The sequence below is a fragment of the Arvicola amphibius genome, chromosome 18 (genome assembly GCF_903992535.2).
Source record: "Arvicola amphibius chromosome 18, mArvAmp1.2, whole genome shotgun sequence".
NCBI lineage: Eukaryota > Metazoa > Chordata > Mammalia > Rodentia > Cricetidae > Arvicola > Arvicola amphibius.
Window position 1 is genome coordinate 6327836 of NC_052064.1, and position 23094 is coordinate 6350929.

At 39.4% G+C, this 23094-nt stretch overlaps 1 protein-coding gene across 1 annotated transcript in view; it reads right to left on the minus strand.

The window, feature by feature from the left end:
• Positions 1-1108: 1108 nt before the first annotated feature.
• Positions 1109-23094, minus strand: part of Orc5 (origin recognition complex subunit 5) — a 56904-nt gene continuing 34918 nt past the window's right edge. Inside the window, exons 13-14 of the mRNA XM_038315377.1 lie at positions 10023-10135; positions 1109-2028 (exon numbers count right to left, since the gene is read on the minus strand). Of these exons, the coding sequence (XP_038171305.1) occupies positions 1983-2028; positions 10023-10135 (159 nt within the window). The 3' untranslated portion in view covers positions 1109-1982. The remainder of the gene's footprint in view (positions 2029-10022; positions 10136-23094) is intronic.

Sequence of the window (23094 nt, forward strand, 5' to 3'; positions counted from 1 at the left end):
TAGGTGGCCTCCTCTCTTAACAGGAATATCTGGCTTACCGGCTAGCATGATTCTCACTGTTAGATTTCTTCCTCTAATTGGAGAAACACACATATCTTCCAAAGGGAAGGCTTGATTTGTAGATGACCCTTGTTAAAATGCTAACATGTGTTTTAAGCTCTATTCGTCTTCATTTAAATAAAGTGATCACATTTATTGTGTCATTTAGCAAAGCTATTAGAAAGTAAATTACAAAATAGCAGACTTCTGAGGCCCAGTCAGGGCAGGGAAACATAATTAGAGGACTGCTAAGGAACGTTACCTCTAGGACTGGCAATGTGGTGTCAGATGATCTGGAACGGGAAATGTGCTCTGTAGGAGACAGGTAACCAGCTGCCGTGAGGAGCAATGGTGTCTCCCACCAGAAACTTCGCCCCTTCCTCTTCTTATCTTCAGTTTCTCATCTGCCACTTGCTCTCCTTTCTGGTATCTCAGTTTTCACCTCACACTTCAGTTTGATCAGGACAGGTCAGCAAAACCATCTGTCCCTGGAGGCATTGCTAGGAATGGTGACCTACGCGACTGTCTGTTCTCCATACATGATGTATGATGTAGAGTCTGTCCTGGACTCAGCTCTTCCCTGGTCCTGGAAGACGGATGATGCAGACACACTCACTGCCGTGGGTGGTGCCCTTCTGACTCCAAAGTTCCCATCTTGCACAGGAAAGCAAAGAACAATTTCACTCCTCTCTCTATTCTTTCCCTCAAGAGTGAGAGACAAACAACTAGTTGTCTTTCTCCTCCTCTCTCCTCTTTCCCTCAAGAGTGAGAGAGAAATGACTCATTGTCTCTGAACAAGAGAGTGTAAGAAAATCATTACAGCCATTACAGCAAAAGCTTCCTACCTAGGAATGCCGACTATGAGAATTTTTCTCCAAAAAAAAAAAAAAAAAAAAAAAAAAAAAAAAAAAAAAAAAGGAATGGAGAAAAAAATGCCACCAAAATTTAAACTAGATATAATTAAGCACTTTAAAGCCATTAAGCCGTTTAGTTTTCCAGTATTCAACAGTAACAGAAAACTACTTTAGAAATATGAACAGGTAAGGTACTCAGAACCAAAGCACAGGACTCATGTAAGAGGAAGCATTTTATTGTGGAGGTCTCAAAAGCCAACAATTTAAAGAAAAGGAAAAGGAAAGAAGAGAGAGAGAGAGAGAGAGAGAGAGAGAGAGAGAGAGAGAGAGAGAGAGAGAGAGAGAGGGGAAGGGAAGGGAAGGGAAGGGAAGGGAGGGAGGGAGGGAGGGAGGCAGGGAAGAAGAAAACCGATATGCTGATAAAAAGCCAGTTTGGGTGGTTAACTGAGAGAGTGAGCAGATAAGTCTTTCTTATACAAGCATGGTCAAGGTAGCAGCAAGCAGACTTAGACATAAGGCTGGTGTGTGTGCATTTGAACAAGCTGCCCTGTGTTTGAGAAGATCAGGGTAAAAAGATAAGCATAGAGAGCTTAGATTTTTAAAAAATAACATATATTTTGCAAGTATGATCTTTGAAAATCATGGCCTTAGGAAATCTGCTTTGGCAGGAGACTGCAGAGGCTCCCGTGGAGAGGAAGTGAAAAGGGTGTCCGTACAAACAAGGGCTGCTGGCACATTCAGAGCGCAGGGGATACTTCATAGAGCAAAACACAGTCCTAAGTAAATGGGCTTCAGGCAATTTCAGTGTTAAGATAACATCATTAAGAGCAGAACAGATTGTGCTCAGACCCTGCTGTTTATAATTAACACATTGCTTCCAAATACTCCTGGGCCCCTGGTAAAGAGTCTTCTGCTCACATCTACCCAGACCAATCAGAGTGTTTCCATCAGAGTCCATGCTGGGCCAGCACCTGTTTGGACAAATCCAACAGAGCCAAAGAACTCCTCTCCCTGGCCAGCTAAGTAGTTGGATGAACACAGCTTGGCTTAGTCATTGTCACAGTGTCCATATGGCTTTGAGGTTTGTTTTCACAAGAAATCATACAAGTATTTTATTATGTCAAAGTTCACGGTCCTAGAAACAAAAACAGACAGTACGTTAGCATCCTCGCTCTCTGCTGCTCAGCTCTGTGACTGCAAAGCACGTGGGACGTAATTTACAACTGGACGATGCTGTCAGATGTGCCAGGGTAGGGGTGGCACGGGTTTTAAAATACAACCAGAAACATAACTTTTAAACCACTTCTGACTATACAGAAAGTTACTTTACTTTTCAAAAACAAAAACAAAGTTTTTTTTTTCTATTTGAACTATATTGCAGAAAGTTTGGATTTTATTTAAAAGCCATTTGCTTTCTTCCTAATAACCGGAATAAAGTAATTAGAGATGCAAGAGTATTTAAATCTTGTTTGCCTCAGAACATTGTTTGTCTTCCAAAACACCTGTTTATCATCACATAATGCACAGCTCATCTGTCCTCATTTCTGGCTTTCATTATCTCCAGTCTTTAACAGCAGCTGACCTGTATGCACATTTCAACTCAATCTGTATGATCCAAGAATACGATACAACAAACAACGTAGATGTGTATTTTTATACTCTGACGGCAGGCAGAATAAAATAACAGAGGAAGAGACATATAATTATTTTTCTTTCTCCAAACTCATTCTTCACTATAAATATTCAGACTTGGAGGTTTATTATTTGACTAAATGGTCAAAATAATTAGATATAATGATCTAGCAATAAGTATAAAATTAAAGCCTTAAATATTCAGCTCTGCAAAAATAATTATCCATGCGAGAAGAGCCTTTTAGAATTACTAATTGCACATTCTTATTTATTAAACTAACACCAATTATTCTTTTTGTCTATCATTTTATAATACACTTTCTAAAAAAAGTTTCGACAGAAATGACTGACATACCAAATATTATTTAAAAATATGGACAGGAAACTATAGACATTGCTTTTGGAAATACACTTAAAAATAGCTCAAATTGGGGAACGCTCTGGCTCCTGTGTATCCAACATTAGACTGGCGACTGTCTTTCATCAGAACAGCGGCTCCCTGAGAAACACCAAAACCTCCTAAGTAGCATAAAGAGACCCTGTCAGCAGCAGCAGCAGCAGCAGCAGCGATGAGACCGCCACGGGTGAGCACGTCAGTTAAGCTCTCCCAAGCAGAGACACGGCCCTGACACCGTAACACTGACCTTCCCTCACTTACCTCTCAGATCTACTGGCCATGAAGTCCCTATAAAAATGACCTTAGAAAAAAAACAGCAAAATCCCTTTTCAGCCAGCAATCTGATTTATCAAGGGTCTTGAGAGAAACCAGATAAAATAGGCTATGTTTTCTCACCACAAACTAGAGTTCTATTAGTATACCTTTCTGAAGACATTCCATCTGGTGGCTTTCAATATAAGATTATGAAGCAACAAAGTCAAATGGATTTAACACCTTTTCCTTTTTTTTTCTTTTTTTTTTTCTTTTTTTTTTTGGTTCTATGTGAAAGCGTAAGTACAGAAGACACTAAGTTAAAAACAACCTGAATCCACTGGGGCGCCTCTATATTCCAAAGCCTTACTCAACAGTAGTATACAATGATCAATATGAAGACCCATCTACACCCTAAGAATGCACAGAGAGAACACGGTACCCACTGGAAAATGTTTGTCTAATGGGAGGATTAGAAAAATTCATAAACAAATGAAAAAAGATTAACTGGTCGATAGGATTCTTTTTAATGCTTCAGTAATTATTTGTATGGCTATAGCGCAGTTTATGCAATAAAATGTTAATAAATGGAATGGCTCTAAACACCCTAAGCAACTTACAAACATGCAATTATAGAATATTAACTGTATTCCATGTCAGTAAGCCAGCACCGAGAAAATCAGATCAGACTGCGTCATTTCTTTTCCTCAAAGACTGACTGAGGGATGGGTGACAGCTCAGCATTAGGAATATGTCCTGTTTGTGCAGAGGACCCGAGTTGGAGCTCCAACACCCACGCCTGGATTCCTGGTTTCAGGGAGATCCAACATAAAAACAGATTTATATGTAGGATTCACAAAGCCCAGAAGAGGGCACTGAATCCTGTGAAACGGGAAGTTACAGACCGCTGTGAGCTGTTAGCCATGTGGGTGCTGGGAACCGAAGCGAGGTCCTCTCTCTGCAGGAGCGGCAACTCTCTTAATGACTGAGCCATTGCCCTTGTAAGAACTCTACACCTGAGGACCAACTGAGTGGCCAGGGAACTACGCTGTGCAGCATTTCCTAACCAAGCTGTGCAAATGCTTCTATGGCTCACCCAGCCCTCAATAAATAGGTGACCTGTCAACTGACCCCATATACATTTTCTGAAGGAAGTCAGAATTCACCAGCACAGCCACAGAGGCAGTATCAACCACCATGCTGCAGGCAACCACAGTAACTGCTTACAGGGCAAACAACCCACTTTAAAGAAAGCTTTGCTCTGGGGAACCTGTACACCTATATTTGCTTCTGGCCTTTCATGTGCTTAGATACATACTAGATGCATATAAATATAACTTTGACTCCAGATAACGTTTAGTGAGTGCAGGAGGGTCTGATTCCCATGAAACACAAACTATTTTCTAAAGTAAGTAGTTAAAGAAAAAATAAGAACATACAATGTGGATGACAATTTCTCGTAATTCTTTTTTATGTATATGTGGAATATATGTGTGTACGTAGGCTTGCATGTTTACGCGTGCACATATGCTTGCATGTGTACATGGAAGCTTGAGGTGGACACTGTGTCTCCCTTGATCAGTTTCCACGTTACTTACTGAGGCAAAACCACTTGCTAAATCTGGACCTTACCAATTCTAGCTAGCCTAGCTAGCCAGCTCCGCCCAGACATCCTGTGCCCTCCTCCCAAGTGCTGGGAATACAGGCAGCTGTGGCATCTATCCAGCCTTAACCGGATTCTGGTGGGAACTCTTGTCCTTAACCTTACACATGGATGTTTTATTTACTGAGCCATCTCCCTAGCCTTCCTAGGGGCAATCCTTGAGTAAGAGTTGAGAACAGAATCAAACCATATAACATATAGTTAAGAATTTAGGTTATCCGTATCTCTTTATTTCACTTTATCAATTCTTTTTTGACAGAAAAGACTTTTTTCTCATGATTTCATACTTTGTGGGTAGTTTTGAGTGGGCTTCTTTAGAAATCTGTTTCTTAAAAAAAAAGAAAAACAACAACAACAACAAAAAAACCCAAAACCAAAACCCAAACCAAAAGGCAACTTTATTTTACAACCCTGAGGCATCTTTCCATGTCTTCCCACTATGGGAACTGGAAAGCCTGATTTTCACCTCATTTAGTAAGGGCACTCCATAGATGGCTCTCACAGGCTCCTTGGAGGTTAGTTTTCTTCATTCTCTACTCCACATTCTAATTCCTTTTTGGAAGCAGTTGGCTTTCCTAACCAAACCTTTCCACTGTTCTGGTCCTCTATGTCTTCGATGAATTCCCTTTCTCTCATTCTGGGCATTAACATCATGGCGCTCCCTGAATGGCGGTTTTCTTTTCAGTCTTTGCTAATGAGATCCATCTCTCTACTATATGCCAGGCGGTTCAGTCAAGCGAAGTTGGTGTCCTTATGTGAGAACCCTGCCCTGAGACCCAGACAATCCCAGCCAGCAGCCTTCTACTTCCTTACCATTCTCTAGTCACTGAATACATTTAGTACCTAGTTTCGTTTGCTTCGCACCCTGTGACCTAATATATTGTCTGCATATTGGTCTTTTCATCTCTAATAAATGTACTCAGAGATATTCTACCTCTCAGAACATACCTCTGAGATATTATTTGTTCCACTTCAGGTATCTGGGACACTAGGGATAATTAGGTTACAAACCCCTTCATTTTATTTTGACCTACAGATATTGAGTATTGCTGGACATAAAACTCTTGGTTCCTGGCTGGTTTGCCTTCTTTCTGTCCAGCTCAGACTCCATGGTCCATCGCGAGCTCATGTGTTAGCACCTACTCCACTCCCCCGGCAAGACCCCAATGCTATGTGATCTCAATCTCTATTCTCCCCAGCCCTGGTAGTCCAGCACATGGAGGACCGCTGCACAAGCTCGCAGCTCTCACAAACTGATGCCATTGGAAAGTCAAGGTCAACAATGTCAAGCCCTCTCAGCATGCTGCTTTTCCCAGCGAGCACTGGCTGCCATGTGCAGGGCCATGGATTCCAACACCACACACTTTTCTCCAGCTGCTTCCAGCTCTGCCTTCAGTCACAATTCCTGCCTCCCCCTCATGGAGAAAGCAGAAGAATCAGGTGAGAATCCCTCAACTTTCTGCTGCCAAAGAGTACCCGACTCTGCGGTGCTCTGCTCTGAGGCCAGCACACTGCTGTCCCATTGTGGGCTCTCAACTCCCTCTGCATCCCATCCTTACACAGGACTGCAAAGAGTTTTGTGTTTTAAATTATTCTGTTTTGTGTCATTAACTCTCCTATCTTTTTCCTCAGCATTTAAATATATTCGTATCTTCAAAACCACACTGACTACATAAACACACACGCTGCGGCTTCACCATACTTGTCTCTGCATCTCAGAAGAGCCTAGACAATGTTTGCTGACAGTGGGATCACGGATGTTAAGTGCATAAAGAACAGAAGCTAAACTTGTGCTTGCGGCATCCCCCCTCTTTCTTTCTGCATGTTTTATTTCCCATGTAGCAACATCACAACATCATGATTTAACTTTATGTATACATAAGCAGACATCTAAATGCACACACATGCACACACACACGGTGAGGGGGCACTAAGATAAAGGAGACAGACATCTGATGTGGGAGAAAGAAGGATGAACAAGAGATGACAACTGAATGAATGTAAATGTATGTAACACAAAAGCAGAAGGCAACATGGTAGGAGTGTGTGGGGGGGTAAGGGAGTAGCACATCAGGGGGATGGGGAGGGAGTGGAAGGGAGTGGTGAGGGAGTTTGGGGAGTAAGAACAAGTATAACAACATATATTAAGGTATGTATATGAAAATATCAAAATGAAACCCATTACTTTGTTAATAAAATGCTAGTGTTTTTCAAATAAAAATAATTATAGTAGAAAGTTGTTGATTCACTATAACCTATATTATAAAGGCAGTAAACAGAGGCAAATTCTATGCAAAAAGAACAGAAGGGATGAAATAATATGAGGAATTAAATTAGTAAGACTATAGAATTATATATATGTAAGTGTGTGTATGTATACTAGTCTTTGGGTATGTATTCAAACAAAATGAAAATGGAGCTGGGAATGCTCTTGTAGCTTCATTTTTATGATTAATAAAATTGATGATTATGTTTATTTGTCTATACATGCATCCCTTTTTTCTGGTGGAGATGGTTTCCTTTTTTTTTTTTTTTAACTATTTTTACTGATTTTATTGAGCTATACATTTTTCTCTGCTCCCCTCCCTACCTCTCCCATGGTCCCCAGGCTCCCAATTTACTCAGGAGATCTTGTCTGGGATTGTAATTTGTAGGCTGTTTTTCTTTGCTTTATGTCTAAAAGCCACTTATGAGTGAGGACATGTGATATTTGTCTTTCTGGGTCTGAGTTACCTCACTCAATATGATGTTTTCTAGATCCATCCATTTGCCTGCAAATCTCAAGACGCCTTTTTTTCTGCTGTGTAGTACTCCATTATGCAAATGTACCACATTTCCTGTATCCATTCTTGGGTGGAGGGTCATTCAGGTTGTCTCCAGGCTCTGGCTATGACAAACAACGCTGCTATGAAGTGGCATCTTTCTAATCAGCACAACTGAGATGGACTGGGGTGACTTCCACCCCGCCGCACCACTGCAAGTGTCAACTGTGCCCATCGTGTGCTGATTGCCCCCCCTCCTCAGTCTCACAGGCACGTGAAGGTTCCTCACACGTGTAACTCTACACAGCGACCTCATTCACTTATGCTCTACCACGATCTCTTCCTCACATGTTTTCCTTCCAAAGTAAAATGCTTAATAACTGCACAGTAATTTTCCTAAGAAAATAAATTACTGACCAACTATAACTTGTTATTTTGCTGGTTGGCTGTCATTATTTTGCTCAACTGACACAAACTAGACTGATCTGGGAAAAGGGAACCTCAACCGATAAGTTCCCGTCATATTGGTCCGTAGGTAAGTATGTAGGGTCATTTGTTGACTAATGATCGATTGATCCTGGGTGGTATAAAAAGCAACAAATGACTCATGGAAGGAAGAAACACCCCTCCCCCATCTCTGCATGAGTTCCTGCCTCCAGGTTCCAGCCCTGTTTGAGTTCCTGACTTGGTGTCCTTCAGTGATGAACTGTGCTTACGAGTGTGAGCCAAATAAGCCTTTTCCTTGCCAACCTGCTTTATGGTCATGGTGTTCTGTCGCAGCAACAGAAACTCTAACACAGTAGAGAAGAAAAAAAAAAGATAAGATCACCTTCTAATTCTACACCTCTGCAACGTGGCCGACTACAGAACCATTGCTGAAACGGGAAACACTGGAAGAAAAGCTGAATCTTTCTTTTCTTATTTCTGAGTTCAGTCTCTAGTTGGACTGTAAATGTCCAATAAAGGTCAGAATGTGACAAACAAATGGCCTAGAACAACAGGGAGTTACTGATGGGAGCTGAAGCAGCGTGGCTGAAACTGCCTGGGAAGAAAGTGTGTTATAAGGAAGCTGCCAGGATCAGGCCTCAAGGAACGGCTCCATTTAAAGGTCAGGTGGGGAGAACAGGCTGGCAAAGGAGCCTCAGCAAAGGCAGCGGAGAACAAAGAGATACTCCAGCACCACAGGATCCAGGAACCTAGGAGAAGAGAGCTTTGAGAGGTGTCAGTGGTGTCAAGTACCACTGAGAATCAAGCAGCCTGGGAGGAATGGAGCACAGAAGAGGGAACACAGACATTCGCATGTGTGGTGTAAATAAAATCAAGACTCTAGCAGGCAGGAGAGAGTGGTATAAACTGCATGCTTTACTCCTCCACAGCTGAACTGTCATGGCTGGGAGCTGGAAGGGGTAACCATTCCTGAGGAGAACAAGGAGGCAGATGTAGATTACCAGGCTCAAAGCTGGGGGCAGTGCAGTATGGAAGTGTCATCATGGAGGTCACTGAAATGATCTTGTCAAACAAAACAGTCTTGAAGGACTTGGTTTGGAGAGAAGAAATTGTTGCCACTATACAGCTGCAGGGGCAGTGGTATATACCCAGAGTCAGGTTTTAGTTAAGGTGCCCTGGGATGTCCTTCTGTATATATGTTGCTTTTATTGGCTAATGAATAAAGTTGTTTTGGCCAAAGGCTTAGCAGAGTAAAGCCAGATGGAAAATCCAAAGAGAGATACATAAAGAGAGTAGGCAGAGTCGGAGTGACGCCGTGTCGCTGCTGAAGGAGACAGACACCACCAGAACCTTTCCCGTGAGCCACAGCCCACGGCAAGACACTGATTAATAGAAATGCGTTAGTTTAAGATGTTAAGAGCCACTTAATAAGAAGCCCGAACCATTGCCCAAACTGTGGCAATTAATATAGTTTCTGTGTGATTATTTGGGTCTGAGGAGCCAGGATACAAATGTGCAGTCTCCATTTACATGAAGGAAGTAAGGAAGCGAACTGGAAGACAGGTGTCTTACACGAATGGAGAGAGAAACAGGTCAAGTCAGCATAAAAGAAGCAAAAATGTGACCCAAGAATAGAAGACGGCAGATGTGGGAAGAGGATGTGCTTACAGTTGAAAGTGTCATCTTTCAGTACATATGAGCTTTCATACCCAATAACCTCTTAAAATCCCACCTTCCAAAGTATTTCAATAATTTCCTTTCTGACCATAATAATAACCTACTATCTACGACTTCTAATTCTACATCACTGGTAACCTCATTAGAGGATGCTATGATGGAGCTTATTCATTCCTGGCACTTAAATGATCTTTTCTTTTAAATGACTTTTTATTATATTAGAAAGGGCATTCTTACTTAGCATATCATATCATCTGCATAATGGTGACATTTTGCATTAATAAATACTCTAAACTTACCGTGCAATGGCTCTGATGAAATCTAGAGAAACTGTGCATTTGTATTTTGGTCCATCAAGCTGATCATCATGACCAACCAGGGTTAACAGCTGTAGAGTCACCAGGGAAGTAATCTAAAATTGAAAGGATATTTTTATGAGAAATTTAATGACATTAAATGATACCTTTATGACTCCACAAAGAATACAAGTAATTTAAAATTTGTATACCCAAATTTGTACATATGTTTAAAAACCTAGTTCTAATGAAGAGTACTCACCAAAAGCCTAGTTTGTTAAGCGATGATTCAATATATTTATAGTATTTTCTCATGTAAACATCATTTGTGTGCGGGTGTATGTGTGTATGTGTATATATATAAGCCAAGGATAAATTCAAGAGTTTTTTGTTCTGTTTTGTTTTTGAGACAGTGTCTCTCTTCTTAGAACCCAAGGCTCATCAGTTTGGCTAGGTTGGTAGGTTAGTAAGCTCCAAGAATCTACCTGTTTCTGTCTCATAGGCTCTGAGTTCACAAATATATGTCACCAAGCTCTGCTTTCTATGTGTGTGATGATGATCAAATCCAGGTCTTCATACTAGCAAGAATTTTACTAGAGATAGCTGCAAATGGCAGATGTTTCTACACAGGGAAGAGTCTCTGACTGCTCCAGCATGCATTCATAAGCATGCATAAGACAGAGATGATGCATGTACAGGCATGCATAGGACAGAGGTGAGACTTTTCCCATCCAGCTCTTCAGAAGTCAATGACAAATCTGACACCCAAGAAGGAGATACACAAGAGAGCCATTCCTATCCTTATACTCCTAGACACAGAAAGTGATTTATAGAGTCTCTATTCCAGCAAGGAAAAGAAAAAGAGGAAAGTGTATAGACTATAAATTAACATCTTAGAAGGATTCAATCCAGTGGAAGAAAAGCTCCCACAACAACAACACATACTCAACTTGAACACTGCCAGCTATTTTTACCACAGTCTGGTTTATGGAAGGCTTGTCATTCAATTGAGTTTCGGGTTGCCCTGAACATATTTCAGAATCAAAAATTAACAAAGTCTTACAGGGTTTGGAAAATAACCACAGGAGAGGAAACTTCCAGTTTCAACCAGATGACAGATTCAGATACCCTGCTTCTCTGTATTGAGCACAACTAGCATCCTGAATATAATGTAAGGGTCAATCAAGGAGGCTGGGAAAAGGGAAAGGACAGTGGACAATGGAAGGACACCAGGCTGCAAGGAGCAACACAAAGGGACAAAGTTGGAAATTCTTTGTCCCAACAGCAGGAAGGACGTCGGGTCTAGAACAGCTGGTGGGCAAGCCAGGAACAAGATTCATGGCCAGACTTAATCTCCCCATGGATGGAAGGCAACTGTGAGAAATAAATTGGTAAGTCTGTGTCTGGCAAAGCTATTATTTGCAAATGAAGTGGAAATAGACATTCTTAAAGAAGAGAGAATTAGAGGATCTTCCACTGGGAGACCTACCTTTAAAGAAAGCCACGGGACAGTCTTTAAACAAAAGTCTAAAAGGAGCATTGAGCATCAAAAAGAAAAAAATAATAACAGAGAGCTGATGGGTAGGAAAATGCAGCACCTCCTCATGAGCCTAATATTGGTTAAAATTGTGTAGTTGGAACTTTCTTTGGGCTGCCAACCAGCTCCCAAATAATGACTTGGAGACTTATTAATTAGAAATGCTCGACCTTAGCTTAGGCTTGTCCCACTAACTCTTTTAACTTAATTTATCCTGTTTCTATTCATACACATTTTGCCTCAAGAAGCTGCTTTGGCCTATGGCTTGGCAGAATACAGAAAGGGGGGAAATCCAAGCAGAAATAGAAGAGGAAAGAAGGTGGAGTCAGAGAGACACCATGTAACTGCCAAAGGACAAAGACACCAGACCCTTACCTGTAAGCCATAGCCTCATGGTGATACACAGATGAATAGAAATGGATTAATTTAAGAAGCATGCCTGAACCATTGACCAAACAGTGCTGTAATTAATGTAGTTTTTGTGTGATTATTTGGGTCTGGGTGGGCAGAAAACAAAAGGGCTGTCTCAATTTACATAATGGCGCCCACTGTGGGGCAGCTGGGTGGCAGGGAAATGAAAGGACAGTCTCCATTTACAAATATAAAACCCTGCACACCAAATTTTAGAGTAGCTTCATTTATAAGAACAAAATAACAACCTCCACCAACCACTTCAAAACTAAAACACTTGAATAACTGGTATGCCCAATAAGCTAATATTTAAACAATGGTCCTGGCACATCATGGAGGACTAAGCAATGAAAACAAAGGGGCTGGGGAGACTGCTCAGTGGGCACACAAGCTTAACAAGCATAAAGGACCTGAGACCTAGTTAGTATTCTCCAGCACCCACATAAAAAGCTGGCACAGCATATGCACCTACAATCATCCCATCTCTGGGGAATGTAAAGACAGGTAGATCCCAAAAGATTGATGGCCAGCCAGTCTAGTCAACAGGAGAGAGATCTTGCCTCAGAAAATAAGGTAGATTGACAGAGGAAGATGCCTAACACCAACTTCTGGCACGCACACCTGCATAGATATGCAAAAGCACCTGCATACACTACAGCAACATGAAAGGGGAACCTCAGCTCCCAAAGACTAGGGAAGAAAAGGAAGACTTAACAGCTATTTATGGAAAATAGGGTAGGTAGATCCTTATGATGATGAAAATGGTTTGTACCTTGATTGTGGTGATAAATTGCAAAGCTACAGAGGGAAAATTTTCTTTAACCAAAGACAGAGAGATGTACATAAAGATAAATGAAGAGATGGGGGTTAGAGGGGTAGATTGGTGGTAGTGTGCCTAGGGTTTGATCCTTAGTACCAAAACAAAACAGACATATTTTAAAAAGCAAAACCCCTGCCCCTCAAATAACAGCAACAAACAAAAACAACCAAAATACACAGAAAATGATTATATATACAGTGGGGAAACTGGAATAAGATCAGTAGAATGCATCAGTGCCAACTTCTTGATTACAATACTTTTGATTTTTTGTTTGTTTTTTTTGAGACAAGGTTTCTCTCTGTAGCCCTAGCTTTCCTGAAACTCATTCTGTAGATCAGGCTGGGCTCAAACTCAGAGATCTGCCTGCCTCTGTCTTCCGAGTTCTAGGATTAAAGGCATGCACCACCACCACCTGGCCCTTTTTTGTTTTGTTTAGTTTTTCTGGTGGATTGTGTTACTTTTGGCTGGACATTTTGCAAAATGTTCCTGCCAGGGGAAACTAATGAAGGACACATAGGAACCCAGCGTCTGGATCACCTTTTACAACTGTAGGTGAATGCATAACTACCCAGAAAAAAATAATTGAACAAAGTAAAGATAAATACTGATAAGGTGCTCAGAAACCCTAAAACCCTTTTTGATTTCAAAATTTCTAAGTTATCTATGAAGCTACAAAAATCTCTTAAAATTACAACATCTTGTGCCCATATTTATCAGGATTCAATACGACCTTAAGTGGGAAGTCAGAGAAGGCAATCACTTCAATAGTGATGGACAACTGGAGTAAGTTTTTAAACACTGTAGAAAGACTTTCTCCTTAAAGGAACACAATTAGCTATGGTCATGAAGCCTGGCCTCGAGGATGGCTTGCAGTCAACAGTTCCATGCTGTGAGCCCACACTGATCTGCACAAATTTGTCAGAGATCTGGAGCAGGTCAAACATTATTTCTAACTCTCAGAAAGTCCTTCTGTGTATGTGTTGCTTTTATTGGTTAATAAGAGGATGTTTTTGGCCAGTGGCTTAACAGAATATAGCCAGGCTGGAAGAGATAAATAGAGAGAGTAGGCAGAGTCAGGGAAAAGCCATACAGTCAACTGGGGACAGACGTGATGGAACCTTGCTGGTAAGCCACAGCCACGTGGTGATACACAGGTTAATGGAGATGGGTTACTTTAGGATATAAGAGCTAGCCAGTACAATAAAAAACTAGAGCTAATAGGCTAAGCAGTGATTTAATTAATACAGTTTCTATGTTATTTTGATTTCTAGGTTATTTTGATTTGGGGCAGCAGGGAATGAACAAATGGCCTCCCCTACATACTTCCCATGTAGATTAAATCCATGTTATGTCTCTCTTAAGGTGCTCTTTGTTGTCTGGGTTCTCTGGGATTGTGAACTGTACACTGGTTTTCTTTATGTCTAAAAGCCACATATGAGTACATATTATATTTGTCTTTCTGGGTCTGGGTTACCTTACTCAATATGATGTTTTCTATATCCATCCACTTGCCTGCAAATTTCAAGATATCATTTTTTTCTGCTGTGTAGTGCTCCATTCTGCAAATGAACCACATTTTCCTTATCCATTCAAACAAAATTTTTAAGTAATTTATGAGTGATTAGAATTTATATTCTTTATTTAGAAGTGTTAAATAGTGAACAGACTTAAAATTAATTCCTCAAATTACTTATATCTTAAAATAGATACTTTTATGGAATATAAGAATTTATATTCTTTCTCAGAGGGAAAATACTTTTAAAAATCTTCATCTTTATATTTAGGATATATAGATATAGACGCATTTTAACATTGCTGAAAGTTATTTTTAATGTTTGTGGAACACATATCTTGCAGTTTTTAGTTCATATAAAACAAAATTAAAATATAACCTTTGATAGAAATTAGGAAAAAGAAGCCCTGTGTTAGCCAATTTCATCTCTGCTTCTCTTTCACTCTCCCTAAAGTAAACAATCCGTTCCTCAGGGCTGAATCGAGGGCATGTACAGAGACACAGGAAGAGCTCTGACAACTCCCCACTAATACCAGCAACCATGGGACATCAGTGGAGTGAAAAATGGAATGTATCACTTATCTGGGCTCTCTGTAGCCCCCTTGCCAGGCACCTAAATTTCTCTAGGCCTCATAATTTCCTTAGTACTTAGTACACAATTTAGTACTAGTTACGTACGAAAAACAGCTCCTTTGTCCAGATTCAGAAACAGACAGCTAGGCTAGTAATTCTGTCTTTTCCCCCTCAGTTCAGGGATACAAAAAATTTCTATAAATTAGAAGCATCCTGCTAATAAGATGAATAGTATTCACCTGCCTATTTTGGAATTTGGGCACTGTTCTACTTTATTTTACATTAGTTTAAAATAATCTGATTAAAAACTAAAGTAGTCTATTATTTGCTGTGTCACGAGTAGAACTAAAGAATATTAGGTGAACAGCCAAGCTCAAAAAGACAAATTCTGCAAGTTCCTCATCATGTATTAAAAGCTAGAAATTTGATTTTTGAAAAGTGGAATGTAGAATAAGTCACATGATTGTAGGAAAAAAAGGCCAGAGAAAGTCATAGCAGTACCAAGATCTAATCATCTCACCAGGTCATTCACGATGAACAAGAAGAGATGTGTACAAAAGTTTCTAACACAGATAAATACCACTATGTAGGAAACAGATGCTGACTGCCTGGATCATACACTGCACACATGAAATCACTACACTGTAGCTCATAAACATGCAGAATTATGTGTCAACTAAACGTAAAATATTTACTATTAAAAAAATAAAATATATAATCTTTTCCTTTAGCACCTATGAAAATTTAAAAATGAAAATCTCTCTCTGCATATACATACATACATACATATATATATATATATATATATATATATATATAGAGAGAGAGAGAGAGAGAGAGAGAGAGACAATTATTTCTGGCTTATGTCGTAAATGGAGCCAGACAATATTTGTTTAGTTCATGTTCACTGTGTTGTTCTTGTGTTCTTTGCTCTCATCCACATGGAGATAAGCTGATTATTGGTATCTTAACAATAGGACTTCATGTACCACAGGGAGGATTTTTTTTTTCATAATCTGAGAGGCAGTCACTAACAAGCCTCAGCTGGAAATGCTTAATGTAAAAACAGTGTGAACCTGTTCCTGGGCTAACAAACTCTTCTTTCTGCCAACAAAGGGAAATCAATTTACAACTGTAATTAATTTTTAACAGGCTCATTATTTTTGTACTTTTATAGGATGGTATATAGGTCAACTGATTTATGAAATACTCCATATTCTAGCTGTTCTGGAAAAGCTGTATGATCCACAATATATTACATTATTTAAATAAACTTAACATGAAGTGTCAGTATGTGAGTTCCACACAACTCAGCAAATACCATAATTGTTGTGGTGGTTTGTGTCATAAATTGTTTGGCTTAGACTTTTACACATACACAGAGGAGTGGGGAGAGGGGGTGGATGGAAGCAATAGGAAGAGATGGGCAAATAGCAAATACTATCAGGGTAGCTCAGTTTGAAACTGTCACTGCTGGTTTTGTTTCTCTATTTGTTTTATCTCCAAAAGGAGAAGCATGCTTATATAACCAAAAACTGGTGTGTATTTTTATACAACAGAACTAAAAGAAATGGCTTGCATTTTTGGAAATGGGTGAGAATCTTTAGTAGCTAGAAGGGTCCTAAGTCCAGAAAAGGAGAATAGGAAGGCATTCATTTTAGGGACACTGGGTCTGAAAAATTCTACAAATTCAGGGAAGCTGGAGAAAAACACACAAGAAATGGCAGCAATTAGGTGTGAGGAGAGTGTTCTTTTAATGATATGAATGAACAAAAGTATCTGATTATAGAGAAGGGGTTGAACTAATAGCAAATGGGGCTAAGTGTGACTTACTGAGATGCCCCAAATTAAGGAGACAGACCATGAGCATCAACAGTGATAACACTATATGCAGCAAGACAAAGACAAGGATGTTAGTGTGACATCAGAAACAGTTTACAGTGAGTAGAATGGAGGAGAAACAAAGTGGCCAATACTGGGTTACAAGAAAGGCCATGCAATGTAGAGTTGGTTTGTTAGATAACGTAACTCATTAAAAAGAAAAGGAGGAGGAGAAGAAGAAGGAGGAGGAGGAGGAGGAGGAGGAGGAGGAGGAGGAGGAGGAGGAGGAGGAGGAGGAGGAGGAGGAGGAGGAGGAGGAGGAGCAGAAGAAGAAGAAGAAGAAGAAGAAGAAGAAGAAGAAGAAGAAGAAGAAGAAGAAGAAGAAGAAGAAGAAGAAGAAGAAGAAGAAGAAGAAGAAAAGACCAAACTTAGTTTGTAAGGTTTGCACTGGTGCCTTTATTAGAAAGAGCCTCGAGACATAGAGCCCAGATAGGAGCTGGTGTAGGGCTAAGATTTGATGAAGCCAATGACCCAGGACAATGGTAATAGTGATAAAAAGAACAACATAAATTTAACATTTAGGAGAAAAAGTATATTGCATATGGTCAATCAAATAGGATAAAAGAAAACTCAGAAGTTATCTCTCCATTTGCTAAAGTAAAATCTAGAAACATATTACATTTTTCCCTAGCTGTGTGTCATGTTAATACACACACACACACACACACACACACACACACACACACACACTCACTCACTCAGTAGACAGATGATGAAGAGATTACTAGTTTTACTTTATTTTCTTAATGTACAAATTTGTTTATTTTAATGACCAGTTTTAAGATTTAAGGCTAAAACTCCACAGAAGAGCTTTAGGGAATGATCTGATTTATTATACCAGTATAAGGTATATATACTGGTGATATTCAGATCAATTCAAATTCAGCCATCATATTGAATGGAGAACTTGAGATGCAGGCATATAAGAAGATAAGGGGTATAAATACATAGTCCGTACATCATCAATGTGCAAGCTGCATTTGACACCAGGGAATATTTAGGACAGTTCTGGAGAAGTCCTCTTTCTTATTCTGAACAATAAGAACCTACCATTCTAAGAACTCAACTTACTATCAACATGGCAAGTGTCTAGATGTGAGACAGCGGACTTGGGCAGAACCTAGTTTTCTGTCCAGGGGAAAGGATGGTTTCGCTGCAGTCGCGTGTCTGTGAACGGGCAGCAGCAGCCAATGATCACGTGTGGTCGACTACAGATGCCTGGTGCGCCAACCTCCTCCAAAGAAAGCATGCCAATGGGCTGTAAACTACGTGTCACGAGAAACTCCCTTCAGCAGCACCAGTTCTTCATCACACATTTCCAAGTACTTTAAAATGTAGCGCACACTTCCACAGGAGAGTATCACCAGTAATTCTCCGCTAACTAGTTCTAATGTGGATCTGCCTACACAGTCACTAGCGCAATAGTGTGGAATCTCCTAAATATGCATTTGCAAGAAAATACCCAGACAAACTTTATGTTTTCAGCCAAAAATATACCATGTTCAATAAAGCATATCTTAGTTGAATACATCCCCCACCAGATAGAAATAATGGATACATATTTGGCATATTTACCAGAAGTAATACTATGTTTTGAATAAAGTGGTTATAAAATATTGATTACAAGAAACAAGGCACCAATGGTTAATTACACAAAGTAGACAGTATAATTTATGCGATGCTTTTCATCCCTTAGGCAGTATTTTACATGTCACCCCTAAGCAATGGCTCTACTTTTCTAGGGATCAGTAAGATCACCTAGAGTCAGACAGCAGCATCCACAAAGGTTAAAGTGGCTATGCTGAAGGAATGTGAAAGGGTGGGGGGAATGTGAAAGAGTGGGGGGAATGTGAAAGAGTGGGGGGAATGTGAAAGAGTGGGGGGAATGTGAAAGAGTGGGGGGAATGTGAAAGAGTGGGGGGAATGTGGTTCTTTTACAAATGAAGTCAAGAAAAGCAGCCTTTTATCCTGCCCAGCAGCATGATGGTAAGAACACTGTTAGCATCTCTTATGACAAGCGTGCAGCTAGCGGAAAATCGTACACCAGCTCCACCCTTCCAAACACACAGCACCCAAACTGAGAGCCACCTACTGCATGGTGGTGGGATGGTGATAATACAGCCACAGCAGGGAAGCAGTAGCTTCAGAACTGCTACCCCAGTGGAGGCAGAAGAGCCAGCCTCTTTCAAACAGCATCCCTGCTGACCTATTCATCAGCAAAGTGGACAGTTGCTAAGCCTCTCCATTACCCTGTCAGAAGTGGAATGCCACACAAATCTGCTGGGGCTCAGGAGAGGCGGGGGAACCAGATATAGTAAGATTAGGAAATGTTAGCGTTTAGATTTTTTTTGTGATTTACGTAAATTCACTTGAATAGCACTGAGCACTTGAGTTAGGTATTCCTGAGACGTGGAATACTGCACAAGTCGTGACAAAGAGAGGTTTACAGTCATCTAGTACCAAACAGAATCACTTCTTAAGGACAAGTTCCACTTAGAGTCTAAATAGATAGTGCCCTCACTCAACGCAATTTATATGACAATCTGACAGCAAGATTTTAGGATGTTATAGTTTATAAGTATACGGCCATATTTCATATAACCAATATGTATTAGACGGTCTTTTAACCAATTATTCCTAGTGTCACCTGACTGTCATTTAATAATGTATTTATTTGTAGAAATATTCTAAGACCCACCATATAATCTATAAATTAATTTTTCAGGAAAAGTAAATTACTTATAAAAAGTCAATTATTTGGTTAAAGAGCTTCTGGTAAGTTTAAAGACATCTGGAACATTGCCATTGAGGTTGAGAGTCGAAATTTCATTCTAAGCTATGTTAAACAGCAATACAGCTTTGTAAGGAAAGCTATCAAGTGCATAATAGACCATGAAAAACATACTGTTTGTATTTCTATATTGTCTATAATTTATTATATATAATTTAAAAGTCCTGAGTACCAATGGAATTTGTTAGACATAATTTAATTTAAAAGAGAATTACGAAAATGTAGCTCCACCGCAGTCCTCAAACAGTCACTGCCCCCAAACACTAAATTCAAGGCATATCAGAGGACGAACCGAGCAGATCCTCCTGGAGACTCTTAAGTCTAAGTTACAAGTATGGAGGATTACTTAAGTCAGAGAGGAGTTCAGTCCCAAATTCACCTCAGTGTGTGAGCCCCACAGAGCACGCAGGTTCAGGGCCACACCCTTCAGCTCCACTGTGCTCTCAGATAAACACAACTGTCTCTACTAGACACATACAAGGCTGTGGAAGCGACGGACACACTTATTTCCTCTTATTTTTTTTATACAACACAGTGAAGTGTAGCTGACACAAATATCTATGAGACAGAATTTTAAACAAAGAAAAATTCAATTACAAGCAGGGGAAAGTATTGACTCTGAAATCTAATTCAACTAAAATAAACTTTACATGCTTTAGGACTGAAAAGGTATTAAACAACTCCCAGCTCTTCAAACAGAAAGTGAAGTAAATACAATGGGTGTCTGTCTTTGAAGGAAAATGTCAAAACTGGATTTAGTAAAACAATACGCTAGCTCCTCTAAGCAGCGGAGTCCTCCTTCGCAGTTATGCTGAGCAGAGGAGGGAGCACCTGCTTCACATACGCTGCTGATAAAAAGGAAAACACCACTCTGCTTCCTGAGCTCCTATCTAGCTAATAAAACAAGTCCGATGAGAAGAAATCTTAAGGTTATTTACATACAATTAATCTAACATGTGAGAGAAAAGATTAAGCTTTTAATAAAAAAGCAAATAAATGCAAATATATCCTATTATATAGGATACTGTCAATTAAAAACAGAGAAAGTAGAAACATCTATTTTAAGAAACAAAATTTGTATAGTAACTTATGCTCCAAAATGTTTTCATTAATATTTCACATAAGTAAAATAAATGTACAGGGGATTTTAAATATGTTTATTAAATTCTGTATAACTAAATATGAAATCACCCAGAAATTGCACATAACTGAAAATGCGACTATCAGCGTGGAACATGAGCTGTTTCATAACGATTATGTCTGCTTCCTTACCTTTCAACAGTTTCTCACTGTTTATTCCAAGCAAATCTTTATAATGATGAAATAACTGTCATGTTAAACAATTACATGAAAGCATCATAATAAGTTCCTTTAGTTTTTTCTAAAATTATGTAAGCATGTACAATTCAATGTCTCTACTTCTTAAAAAATTTCCTCTTCAAAATCACCTTACAGCTTGGTACCAATAATTTCAGAAATAAACTATCAATGCCGTCCTTTGTGGAAAAAATAAAGCAGCGTGGCTTAATATTTTAAGATAACTGGGACATGTGATAAACGCAAAGAACTGTAATTACTTTAAAAAACAAAGTATTTGAAATTTTTCAAACAAGTTCATCATTTTTCCTCAAACAAGGGGAAAAAAATAAACACATTAAAGAATCATAATGTGGATTTAGTATGCTTCTGGAAAAAATATAACTATATTTTATCTTTGAAGGTGGTTTTCAAAGGTCCCATCTCATCTAATTCAAAATGTGAAGGTGATGCCTGTAGACTTTACGTGTTTGCTGTGGTATGGCGCGCGCGCACACACACACACACACACACACACACACACACACAGAGACACACTTGTGTAGCAGAGAGAAGGAGAATATAACAAAACCCCAGGGTAAGTCTGTCGGCCACAGCATTCACCCGGGGAAAGCCCACAGACCTTAGAGAAAACTTTAAAACACTCATAACAACGATTAAAGTTATATAAGGATAAAAATTGGTGTGACTAATATCTAAAATGTTCTTAAAGTTCAGTCTAGCTAAACATTCACATGCCCTAAGACGTTCAAGGGCTGCTACTACTGTCTGCTCATCTAGACACAAAAGCATCAGTAAGTGGACCCAGAATATCCAGGACAATAACTTATTCTCAGATCATCAATCATGAATTATCCTCAGATCTCAAAAATATCTCCCTTAAGACGCTATATTTATAGTTTCAATATATAAATAATTTAAATGAAATAAAATAAAAATAATTTTTGTGATAACTTTAAATGTATATACCATAAATGATCAATTGTTATATGAGCTTTTTATATATAAAGTGTTAAACCAAGCTACAAAATAGCATCTTACTATAAGACAAATCTTTAAGATAATAAACCAAAAAGTAGTATCGTTTCATATAGACAAGCAACCTCATTCCTTACCAATCATACTTACTTTACATGAAAGGGTATTCACATGCATGAGTACACGCAGCACATACTAAATTTCTTCAAGTCATTCTGCCTTCACTCAAACAAATCAAATGTGGAAAAAATTTAAAATCGCTTTTTTTTAAAGTATCAGCAGCAATGCTAAGCTAAAGCTGGTTTCCCACAACATAAACCTTCAGTGCAACAACACTGCCCTCTAGTGTTCACACCACAGAAGACAGTCCGCACAGCTGTCCTGAACACTACCTGTGCATCAGTCAATTTTAAACTGTGCTTCTGGTGGGCAAGTGCACAGCTGACAGACGAATAAGAAGAGAAAGAAAAAGAGAACAGGGCGTTGAGAGTCATTGCTGACCAAATGCGAGGGGAATGTGAGACAACCTCCTTTGGGCTGTGATTCCCACCTGCCAGATTTTTAAATATAGCACATGTTTTTCTCTTTTCTTGGATAATCTACTGAGTAAGCAAAAGCAAAGGTCAACTCCTAAGTCGAGGTCTATCTATCCCCATGCTTTCTTTCACCTTTATATCCTAATGCTTGGAGTTCATAAGCAACCACATGCATATTCAATTATATGCTTTAAATATTTGAAACACTGTAAATACCAAGTGCTAATGAGAAGAGATAACAAGACGGTTAACTACTTTCACTGCTAAGAATAAAAGAATTTTACTTCTTGCCAAATAAAGACAGACCTTGGGCCAAGCTGTTTCTAATTGTATTAGTCTCAGTAACGTACACACAAAGACCGGTGTGTAGTGTTTAGCATAGTCAAAACCCAGAAAAGTTGATAAATCTTGTATCAGAGACCTCTAACTGTAACTGTTTTATTTTTCCTTAGATAGTAAATCTGTTGAAGAGTCTATTTCTAAACAAGTAAGGTGCCCTAGCAACTTGAGGCACAGTCTATAAGGTGTGTGATGTGGGAGGTGGGTGGCACTGTAACAGCAGCACCAGCGTTACAGTGATGTGCAGAAGTAATCGTTTGCTGATTTAAGCCTCTCAAAAGCAGTGCCAAGTACTCATAGTCGTTTAATATTATTTTATTCATCTCAAAGAAAAAAGATTCAAACTCCCCAAATTTTTAAAAATTCACCCTTAATTATC